The sequence below is a fragment of the Babylonia areolata genome, chromosome 9 (assembly GCF_041734735.1).
Source record: "Babylonia areolata isolate BAREFJ2019XMU chromosome 9, ASM4173473v1, whole genome shotgun sequence".
In the NCBI taxonomy this organism is placed as follows: Eukaryota; Metazoa; Mollusca; class Gastropoda; order Neogastropoda; family Buccinidae; genus Babylonia; species Babylonia areolata.
This window is the reverse complement of record NC_134884.1, coordinates 1653695-1665589: the sequence shown is the minus strand read 5'-3', so window position 1 is coordinate 1665589 and position 11895 is coordinate 1653695. Positions and strand designations below refer to the sequence as shown.

Here is an 11895-nt window from a genome sequence, read left to right as displayed (position 1 = left end):
GGGTGGGGGGGGAGAGGGAGAGAGACAGAGACAGAGAGGTCGTTTGGGGGTGGGGGGGGAGAGGGAGAGAGACAGAGAGGTCGTTTGGGGGTGGGGGGGGGAGAGGGAGAGAGACAGAGACAGAGAGGTCGTTTGGGGGTGGGGGGGGGGAGAGGGAGAGAGACAGAGACAGAGAGGTCGTTTGGGGGTGGGGGGGGGGAGAGGGAGAGAGACAGAGAGGTCGTTTGGGGGTGGGGGGGGAGAGGGAGAGAGACAGAGAGGTCGTTTGGGGGTGGGGGGGGAGAGGGAGAGAGACAGAGAGGTCGTTTGGGGGTGGGGGGGGGGAGAGGGAGAGAGACAGAGAGGTCGTTTGGGGGTTGGGGGGGGAGAGGGAGAGAGACAGAGAGGTCGTTTGGGGGTGGGGGGGGGAGAGGGAGAGAGACAGAGACAGAGAGGTCGTTTGGGGGTGGGGGGGGGAGAGGGAGAGAGACAGAGACAGAGAGGTCGTTTGGGGGTGGGGGGGGGGAGAGGGAGAGAGACAGAGAGGTCGTTTGGGGGTGGGGGGGGGGGGGAGAGGGAGAGAGACAGAGAGGTCGTTTGGGGGTGGGGGTGGGGGGGGGAGAGGGAGAGAGACAGAGACAGAGAGGTCGTTTGGGGGTGGCGGGGGGGGAGAGGGAGAGAGACAGAGACAGAGAGGTCGTTTGGGGGTGGGGGGGAGAGGGAGAGAGACAGAGACAGAGAGGTCGTTTGGGGGTGGGGGGGAGAGGGAGAGAGACAGAGAGGTCGTTTGTGGGGGGAGAGGGAGAGAGACAGAGACAGACAAGTAGTTTGGGGGTGGGGGGGAGAGGGGAAGAGAGGGAAAGAGAGAGACAGAGACAGAAACAGAGAATTCGTTTACGGGTGGGAGGGGGGAGAGGGACACACACACACACAGGTCAGACAGACAGACAGAGACAGAGAGAGACACATAGAGAGAGAGACAGAGAGAGACACAGACAGAGACAGAGACAGAGAGAGACACACACAGAGGCAGAGAGAGAGATTCAGCTGTGAACGTTTTGATGCCTGACGATAGTGTGATCAGTTCCTACCTCAGGAACTGCCTTGTATGACTGAAGCCGTCAAGGTCATGTATAGTTGTAATTGTAATTGTATTTGTATTTCTTTTTATCACAGCAGATTTATCTGTGTGAAATTCGGGCTGCTCTCCCCAGGGAGAGCGCGTCGCTACACTACAGCGCCACCCTTTTTTTTTTCTCTTTTTTTTCTTTTTTTCCTGCGTGTAGTTTTATTTGTTTTTCCTATCGAAGTGGATTTTTTTTTTTTTTTACAGAATTTTGCCAGGAACAACCCTTTTGTTGCCGTGGGTCCTTTTACGTGCGCCGCTAAGTGCATGCTGCACACGGGACCTCGGTTGATCGTCTCATCCGAATGACTAGTGTGATCAGTTCCTACCTCAGGAGCTGCCTTGTATGACTGAAGCCGTCAAGGTCATGTGTACTGTACATTGATGCATTGTCTACCTCAAACCTTAATCATAATTGGGCGTGTGGAAGGGGAGGGGGAGGTGGGGGGAGGTGGGCGTGGGGGCTTTTCTGACATTTTGTAGTTCACATCGGTAGCCTCATGAACGAAGACAGTTCAGAGCTGTCTCTCAACTCGACAGGCTACTGTCCACAGAGCCGCCTTCTTCTTCTTCTTCTTCTGCGTTCACTCGTATGCACACGAGTGGGCTTTTACGTGTATGACCGTTTTTACCCCGCCATGTAGGCAGCCATACTCCGTTTTCGGGGGTGTGCATGCTGGGTATGTTCTTGTTTCCATAACCCACCGAACGCTGACATGGATTACAGGATCTTTAACGTGCGTATTTGATCTTCTGCTTGCATATACACACGAAGGGGGTTCAGGCACTAGCAGGTCTGCACATACGTTGACCTGGGAGATGGTAAAAATCTCCACCCTTTACCCACCAGGCGCCGTCACCGTGATTCGAACCCGGGACCCTCAGATTGACAGTCCAACGCTTTAACCACTCGGCTATTGCGCCCGTCGTCCACAGAGCCGATACACGACCCCCGGAACCCTGAAGGTGAGGGAAGAGGGAGAGGGAGGTGTGTGTGTGTGGGTGGGGGGATGGGTGGAGGGTGTGTGTGTGTGGGTGGGGGGGAGGGTAAGGGAGGGAAGTTGCGCAACTGACAGACAACCCCAAGCTGGGCTGGTTTACATTCATGTGTGTATTATTATTATTGCAACCGCACGTGTGACTTGTGCACACAGCCGATGGTTTATTGAGCGCTACTTTGTGTGGTCTGCGTTCCGTGTTGGCGTTGTGTGGTTGTGGGAGTCGCTAAGTGCTGGAGGTAAGAGGAGGGGGACTGTGTGTGTGTGTGTGTGTGTGTGTGTGTGTGTGAGGGGGACGGGGTGAAGGGGGGGTGGTTGTTGTTGATTTGCTGCTGGGTTGTTTTTTTTGCAAGGCTTTATTTCGTTTTACTTTTTTTTCTCTTTTTTTTTTTTTTTTTTTTTTTTTTGGACAGACAGACCTACATGCAGACATACACACAGACGGATAGACAAACAGACATGTATGCAAACGGACGGACAGACAGACATGCAGACAGAGAGACAAATATGCAGACAGACGGACGGACATGCGGGCAGACAGACAGACAGACAGACAGACAGACGGACGGACGGACAGTGCACTGACCTCAGGCCCGACGTCCACAGTGTTGACACTGGTGACCAGTTCGTAGAGAAACTGGTCCAGTTCTTTGCCCTCAATGAATCCGTTGCCTGCACACACACACACACACACACACACACACAACACACACACACACACACACACACACACACACACACATCAAATGTCATTATTTTCCATTATTTTAACACGAGTTCTTGGGCGTCTTTCAGTGACTGACATACGAGAAATCTGGTGCATCCACTTTCGTATTCAGTATGCAGTTCCAGCGATCTCCAACAACCACCAGATTATTTCCTATCTGCTTGATATGACCGACCACACACTGTGTCGAAAGAGTCAGGATTGTCACCACTAGTTAGTTCAAATAAGTGTGCTGGTGTGTCTCTTGCTCAAACATTAAAATGTCCATGATAACATAATAGCCATTTTGGGATCTCTTTTTATACTGTGTAGCTAATGTTCAAATGTGTTACTAAACAGTCGCTGTATATATACATATAGATAGATAGATAGATAGATAATGCATATTGGAAACACTCATATCACACAGTCCTATGTCTTACCAATGGCCTCCACAGACAGTTAGACTTTTCTTTCCACCATTGTTCCATATTTCTGCCTTTTTATGTTTGTTGGCTGTTGTTGTTGTTGTTGTTGTTTTCGTGTTGTTTTTGACTCACTTGTGTAAACAAAGTGAGTCTATGTTTTAACCCGGTGTTCGGTTGTCTCTGTGTGTGTGTGTGTGTGTGTGTGTGTGTGTGTCTGTGTGTCCGTGGTAAACTTTAACATTGTCACTTTCTCTGCAAATACTTTGTCAGTTGACACCAAATTAGGCATAAAAATAGGAAAAAATCAGTTCTTTCCAGTCATCTTGTTTAAAACAATATTGCACCTCTGGGATGGGCACAAAAAATTTAAAAAATGAAGCCTAATTATATGCAAACTGCATTTACTGTTATATTTATATTTTTGTATTCTCTAAACTTGACACTTTGATCTGATATTCTGACACAACAACAAGAGCAGTCATTAGTATCATTTTTTGTTCAAACAGGAACTTCTTTTGCTGAGCATGGAAATTTTTTTTTATTTTTGCAAACGTTTTTGGTGCAGGTAGTAAAAAAAAAAAAGGGAAATTATTCTGTAATTAATGCTAGGGGACTTAATTTGCCACAAGTGAGTCTTGAAGGCCTTGCCTCTCTTGTTTTTCATGTCTTTGTTTGGAGGAAGGAAGCAGGGTTTAAGGAGGAAGGTGGCAGAATGGTCAAGACGCTCAGCTGCCAGTACAGACAGTCCGTGAGGGTGTGGGTTCGAATCCCGCTCGGGCCCTTTCTCCCAAGTTTGTCTGGAAAATCAAACTCGTTCAGATGAGACGTTAAACCGAGGTCCCGTGTGCAGCACGCACTTCAATTCAATTCAATTCAAAATACTTTATTATCTGCTTCAACCAAAAACAGAAAATTTTCTTTAGGCTCACTTAAAATAAAATGCCCGTCAGCAAAAAACAACAACAAAAAACAAAAAACTGACACACCCTCCACTTATCACCATGCACACATCAATTATTATGTAAAAAGAAAAACATGTGGGTAAGATACTATTACATTGGCGCACTGAAAAAAGAACCCATGGCAACGAGAGTGTTGTCCTCTGGCCGAAATCTACTCTGATAGGTACACAAATATATAAGCATGCACTTTAGCTGACAAGCGCGTTGGGTTGTGCTGCTGGTCAGGCATCTGCCTAGCAGACGTGGTGTAGCGTATATGGTTTTGTCCGAACGCAGTGACGCCTCCTTCAGAAACTGAAACTGATACTGAAAAAACAACAACATATATTTGTTTTTTTGTTTTATGTTTGTTTGTTATTTGTTGTGCTTTTTATTCCCCCCCTCCCCCCCCTTTCTTTTGTGTTATTGGGTTTTTTTTTATGATGAACGTCACGTCAAGGTTTATGATTATGAACAGGTGCTAGATGGATAATTCCCCACCCCCACCACCACCACCTACACCACACCACCCCACCCACCTCCACCACAAACACACCTCTTCCCACCCACACCCCACCCACTTTCCATTTGACAGCGATGACTTCACAGAGACTGAGGATTGGATCGTTACACTAACAGTCAGCTCACGTGAAGTCTTCTTTGTTGGATCAGCTGTGAACTTTAATAATGACCCAATGTGATCGATACACGTCCTCTACGTGATAGCGGTGAAGGGAGAGGGGTCAGGGTAGGGGGTGGGGGTTGGTGAATATATGTGTGGGTTGGAAGGGGAGAAGGTAGGTGATGGTGGGTGGGGTGTGGGGGGTGGTGGTGGTGAAGGTGGAGGATGTAATTGTATCCGCATTAGTTCCGTTCACACGGGCATGACGGAACCATGTTAAAGTTTATGACGTAGTCAGCTGTTGCGGGTCACGGCTTTTGTCATCTTATCGTGTGTGTGTGTGTGTGTGTGTGTGTGTGTGTGTGTGTGTGTGTGTGTGTGTGTGTGTGCGGGTACGAGTGCAAGCTTGATTCTGTGTGTGTGTGTGTGTGTGAGTCTGTGTGTGTGCGAGTGCGAGGTTGACTCTGTGTGTCTGTGTGTCTGTGTGTGTGTCTGTGTCTGTGTGTCTGTGTCTGTGTGTGTGGGAGTGCGAGCTTGACTCTGTGTGTGTGTGTGTGTGTGTGTGTGTGTGTGTGTGTGTGTGTGTGTGTGTGTGTATGTGTGAGTGTGTGTGTGTGTGTGTGAGTGTGTGTGTGTGTGAGTGTGTGTGTGTGTGTGTGTGTGTGTGTGTGTGTGTGTGTGTGTGTTGTATGTGTGAGTGTGTGTGTGTGTGTGAGTGTGTGTGTGTGTGTGTGTGTGTGTGGAGGCCGGGAGTGACCTGCTGAAGACACAGTCCTCCCATCTGTTGCTCTCCAAAAAAAAAAAACACGTCAACACTGCCAATCAACGCCTGTAACACTCAGGCTCGGTAAAAGTGAACCTGACCACAGAGAGAGAGATGGGGGGTGGGGGGGGAGAATTAAAGGTAGAGATAAGAGGAGAAAGAGAGAGAGGGGGAGGGAAAGGTAGGAGAGAGAGAAAGGCAGAGAGAGAGAGGGGAGAAGAGAGAGGAGGGAGAGAGAAAGAGAGAGAGGGAGAAGAAAGAGAGAGAGGGGGGAGAGAGAGAAAGAGAAGGGGGAGAGAAGGGGGAGAAGAAAGAGAGAGAGGGGGTGAAGGAGAAAGGCAGAGGGGGGCAGAGAGGGGGGGGGGAGAGAGAGGGGAGAGACAGAGACAGAGAGACAGACAGAGAGAATGGATGAGTAGAGGAAGGAAGGAAGGACGGAATGCTGTTATTTTCCAACTATGGAGATATTAGCGCATTGCCCGACTTAGATAATATCATCTTTGTTGTTTTAAGTGACACACAGACACAGGTACACACCTATAGAGTGAGAGAAAGTGAGACAGACATACAAAGACAGACAGACACAGAAAACAGTGAAGCAGACAGAGACAGACAGACAAAGACAGACAGACAAAGACAACAGTGAAGCAGACAGAGACAGACAGACAAAGACAGACAGACAAAGACAACAGTGAAACAGACAAACTGACAAAAAGACTCAGTAGACCGCTGGAGAGTTCTGTGCTGACATGACTTATAGAGGTGCGTCACATGATCTGTGTTCTCCAAGTTGATTGGCGAGCAACAAAGATGATTCGAGATAGGCAGAATGTGCGAAATAGTAGGCTTCTGTTTTTGTTGGGGTTTTTTTTTCGACTTTTTTGCCCTGTGTGTGTGTGTGTGTGTGTGTGTGTGTGCATACGATGGCACTTCACTGTACAGAGTTTGGTTGCAGCAATGGAAGCTATCAACTTGAGAAACGGAGGACAGCACATGTTTCCTGCTTTTGCCTTTGGCGATCGCGGCTATTGGCACTGCTCGCGATTTCGAGGAAACGTTAGACTTGCATGCGCAAACTGAGACCCAAGATGGTCGCGGAGCTCTCCAGTAGTCTATTGTCTGACAGACACACTGACAGACAGACACACTGACAGACACACTGACAGACAGACACACTGACAGACACACACTGACAGATTCACTGACAGACACACTGACACACTGACAGACAGACACTGACAGACACACTGACAGACACACAGACAGACACACTGACAGACACACACTGACAGACACACACTGACAGACACACTGACAGAAGGACACACAGCCAGGCACACTCTCTCACCGTCCCTGTCGTAGTGGTTCCAGACGTCAATGAACTGTCCCGCCGTCACCTGTTTCAACTCCCGCGTGTCCAAGTCCCGAAACTGCCGCAGGAAGTTCTCCGCCTTCTCTCCCTTGGGCTTGCCGCTGCCCCGCCCAGTGCTGCCCCCTGCATTGGCCGCCATCTTGTCAGACCCTGTCTGTCTGTCAGTTGCAGAGCCGAGTTCCAGTCCTGAACAAGACAGGACGGGACAGGACAAAACAAGACATGTTTACGTCAGGAAACCCCGTGGAGGAACTTTAACCCTTTCACCGCCAAGCTCGCACTTATGCACAAGCGTGGTAGAGGACCCATGTCACTGAAAGGTGACCATTCATTGGTCTGTTATCCATGAACCTACTGCTCTTAATGTTCGGTGGTAGGATAGGCCATATTTTCAAAACATCGTAGGAATCCCCAGTTATTCTTAGCCACTGTCTTTTCTGTGATTATAGCACAAGGGAATTTTGTACTCTAAATTGACTGGCGGTGAAAGGGTTAAACCGTGACATATTTTTTTGTCAGGCATCGACGCACCCACACTGAGCAGCTGGAGCAAATCTTCTGCAAAACTAGATACAGACAGGCTGGATTCCTCCCACGTACCGTCCGGGATTGGAACGCCTTGCCCCAGAGAGCTGTGGAGGCCAGCTCAGTCGACACCTTTGTGACGATGGTCTACAGGATATAAATACCAGAATATACCTCTTTTTTTTTTTTGAAGAAACCTATGTAGACCTAAATGTATCTTCCGCAGACCCCCTTTTATTCAGTGACAGAATAGTCATGTCTTGACTGTGATCACTTCACGGAAGGAAGTTCCTATGGCCTTCTACGGTCATCGGGGCATTGAATTCATGTCCACTGTGTCCAGTTCTCGGCACAGGAAGGCGGGGCCCAGTCCTCTCCTTCCGCCGTTCCAACCTTCCCCAACCGAAGTCAGGTATTCATTCACACCTGGGTGGAGTGAGGAACATCGGAGTGGAGTGCCTTTCCCCAGGACTGACGACACCTGGAGGTCAGTGGAAACGGGGGTTCGAACCCTGACCACTGGATCAGAAGTCTAACGCCTTAACCACTCTGCCACAGCGGCACGTAACGAAAACGAAACACGAAACACGTATTTGTATTTGTATTGCTTTTTATCACAACAGATTTCTCTGTGTGAAATTCGGGCTGCTCTCCCCACGGAGACCGCGTCGCTATACTACAGCGCCACCCATTTTTTTGTATTTCTTTCTGCGTGCAGTTTTATTTCCTTTTTCCTATCGAAGTGGATTTTTCTTCAGAATTTTGCCAGGAACAACTCGTTTGTTGCCGTGGGTTCTTTTACGTGCGCGAAGTGCATGCTGCACACGGGACCTCGGTTTATCGTCTCATCCGAATGACTAGCGCCCAGACCACCACTCAAGGCCTAGTGGAGGGGGAGAAAATATCGGCGGCTGAGCCGTGATTCGAACCAGCGCGCTCAGATTTTCTCGCTTCCTAGTCGGACGCGTTACCTCTAGGCCATCACTCCACGTTGGGCGCTGTGCTCACAATCAGTATCGATGACCACGCCAACTGGTCAGTGGAAAGATACATTAGGAAGAGGAAAAGAAAAACTATGCAAGCAACATATGAAAAAGATTTAGTGTTATTTGCATTACAATGACCACATCAACTGGTCGGTGAAATGATACAATAGGAAGAAGAAAAAAACAACCCTGCGTTTCCAAAGCAACATTTGAAAAGTGGAGTGATGGTCTAGAAGTAACGCATCCGCCTAGGACGCGAGAGAATCTGAGCGCGCTGGTTCGAATCACGGCTCAGCCGCCGATATTTTCTCCCCCTCCACTAGACCTTGAGTGGTGGTCTGGACGCTAGTCATTCGGATGAGACGATAAACCGAGGTCCCGTGTGCAGCATGCACTTAGCGCACGTAAAAGAACCCACGGCAACAAAAGGGTTGTTCCTGGCAAAATTCTGTAGAAAAATCCACTTCAAGGAAAAAAAAAAAGAAAAAGAAAAAAAGGTGGCGCTGTAGTGTAGCGACGCGCTCTCCCTGGGGAGAGCAGCCCGAATTTCACACAGATAAATCTGTTGTGATAAAAAGAAATACAAATACAAAAAGATTTAGTATTACTGAACATTCAGTTACAATGATCAACTAGTGGGCGGAAAGATACTAGTACAGAAGACTAAAAAACACTATGCGTCTGTCAAGCAACTTATGAAAAAGATTTAAAATTATTTGTATTATAATGACCACACCAATTTGTCGGTGAAATGATACAATAGGAAGAAAAAACAGCAACTAGATATGCGTCTGTTTAGCAACATACGAGAGATTTAGTGTTATTTGTTTAATGTATGCATGCTAGCAGTGAGTGTGAGAGTCTGTCCATGCCAAAGTGATTTAGTATCTTTAGTTTACTGTACACATGCTGGTCACAGAAATAAGATGGTGTGACAACCTGTCCATGATTTAGTATCTTTAGTTTATTGTACACATGCTGAAGTCACAGAAATAAGATGGTGTGACAACCTGTCCATGATTTAGTATCTTCAGTTTATTGTACACATGCTGAAGTCACAGAAATAAGATGGTGTGACAACCTGTCCATGATTTAGTATCTTTAGTTTATTGTACACATGCTGAACACACAGAAATAAGATGGTGTGACAACCTGTCCATGATTCAGTATCTTTAGTTTATTGTACACATGCTGAAGTCACAGAAATAAGATGGTGTGACAACCTGTCCATGATTCAGTATCTTCAGTTTATTGTACACATGCTAAAGTGACAGAAATAAGATGGTGTGACAACCTGTCCATGATTTATTATCTTTAGTTCACTGTACACAAGTTAAACACACAGAAATGAGATGGTGTGACAACCTGTCCATGATTCAGTATCTTTAGTTTATTGTACACATACTGAAGTCACAGAAATAAGATGGCGTGAGAACCTGTCCATAATTCAGTATATTTAGTTTATTGTACACAAGTTAAACACACAGAAATGAGATGGTGTGACAATCTGTCAGTGCACCGATTTATTTTCTTTTTAATATATATTTTTGTCCAATATCAAGGTGGGCGCGAGGTGTCACAAAGTGTGCAACAGGTGTTCTCTCACACACGGCTCTCACTAGCTGGCTGCTTTCTTCCCTTCCGCTCTGCTTCTGTTCATCTATGTTTACTTTATATTTCCTGCTTTGATGTTTGTGTCACGTTATTTTCACTTGTCACTTTCACTTCATCCCTATCTTTACTTGTCACTTTCACATCATCCTCCCTATCTTTACTTGTCACTTTCACATCCTCCCTATCTTTACTTGTCACTTTCACATCATCCTATCTTTACTTGTCACTTTCACATCATCCTATCTTTACTTGTCACTTTCACATCAACCTCCCTATCTTTACTTGTCACTTTCACATCATCATCCTATCTTTACTTGTCACTTTCACATCATCCTATCTTTACTTGTCACTTTCACATCAACCTCCCTATCTTTACTTGTCACTTTCACATCATCCTATCTTTACTTGTCACTTTCACATCATCCTCCCTATCTTTACTTGTCACTTTCACATCATCCTATCTTTACTTGTCACTTTCACATCATCCTCCCTATCTTTACTTGTCACTTTCACATCATCCTATCTTTACTTGTCACTTTCACATCCTCCCTATCTTTACTTGTCACTTTCACATCATCCTATCTTTACTTGTCACTTTCACATCATCCTATCTTTACTTGTCACTTTCACATCATCCTATCTTTACTTGTCACTTTCACATCATCCTATCTTTACTTGTCACTTTCACATCATCCTATCTTTACTTGTCACTTTCACATCATCATCCCTATCTTTACTTGTCACTTTCACATCCTCCTATTTTTACTTGTCACTTTCACATCATCCTATCTTTACTTGTCACTTTCACATCATGCTATCTTTACTTGTCACTTTCACATCCTCCTCCCTATTTTAACCCCCCACAGTTCTCTTTGTTCTGCTTTATAAAACATGAAATTCCCACCAATAAGTTATGTGTTTTTTTTAACATTAAAATACATAGTCGTGTGTAATTACCAACTCTTCCTGTTCATGAAAGTTACGCGGAAGCCATGACCGACAAAAAATTCTAAAAAAAAAATAAAAAAATAAAATCTAAACTGAGTTACAATCGAAGTACATGAGCATGAAACACCATTGAAACCTATAAACAAACTACCACTCAACCTGAAGAACACTTTGCTCTGAACACAAACACACTGAAGGCAGAAAGAAATAATAAAGTCAACAAAGGCAGTCATAGCAGCTGACGCAGAGAATAAACACACACACACACACACACACCTCTAACCGTCCACACAACGCCAACGACAGAAAAGTCCTCGCTCCACGGAGGGTCGGGGTCGCTGTTGTTGTTGCTGTACGTCGCTGCTCGTGGTGGACTGTCGTCCGTTCGTCGTCAGCGGTTGACGTAGTTATGGGGTCTGGCCCACGCTGGCTTGTCAGTGCGTCTGGTTGCTGATCATTAGGGTGTGGAGGGGGAGTTTGGGAAGGGGGGGGGCGGCTGGAGGGTGGGGGGGGGGGCGTTAGCGGGAGGGGGGGTGGTTAGAGGGTAGGAAAGGGATGTGAGATGACTATCAGCTGTGATGGGTTTAGTTTTGTTTTCTGTTGTTTTGTTATTGTGTTGTTTTTTCCTCCTGGGGTGAGGGGAGCTCGAGAGATGTATTGTAGGGTCTGAATATGATTGTTGTTTAGTCTTGCTGACGTCCCTGATCAATGCCTTGTACGTTGTTTGTTGTGCTGAATGTTCTGTTTTAATTAAAAGCTCGAGGGGATAATGACAATTATTAGATATACACAAGTACGCCACCGACCGCCCCCCACCCCCACCCTCACCCCTCACGCACGCCATATCCCGCCAAATGCTTTGTTTTGTTTCTTATATCGCAATGACA

At 46.5% G+C, this 11895-nt stretch overlaps 1 protein-coding gene across 1 annotated transcript in view; it reads right to left on the bottom strand.

The window, feature by feature from the left end:
• The window catches only part of LOC143285678 (calbindin-32-like), a 35411-nt gene extending 23997 nt beyond the window's left edge, over positions 1-11414 (bottom strand). The window contains exons 1-3 of the mRNA XM_076593076.1: positions 11285-11414; positions 6912-7121; positions 2690-2775 (exon numbers count right to left, since the gene is read on the bottom strand). Of these exons, the coding sequence (XP_076449191.1) occupies positions 2690-2775; positions 6912-7074 (249 nt within the window). The 5' untranslated portion in view covers positions 7075-7121; positions 11285-11414. The remainder of the gene's footprint in view (positions 1-2689; positions 2776-6911; positions 7122-11284) is intronic.
• Between the last annotated feature and the right edge of the window lie 481 nt (positions 11415-11895).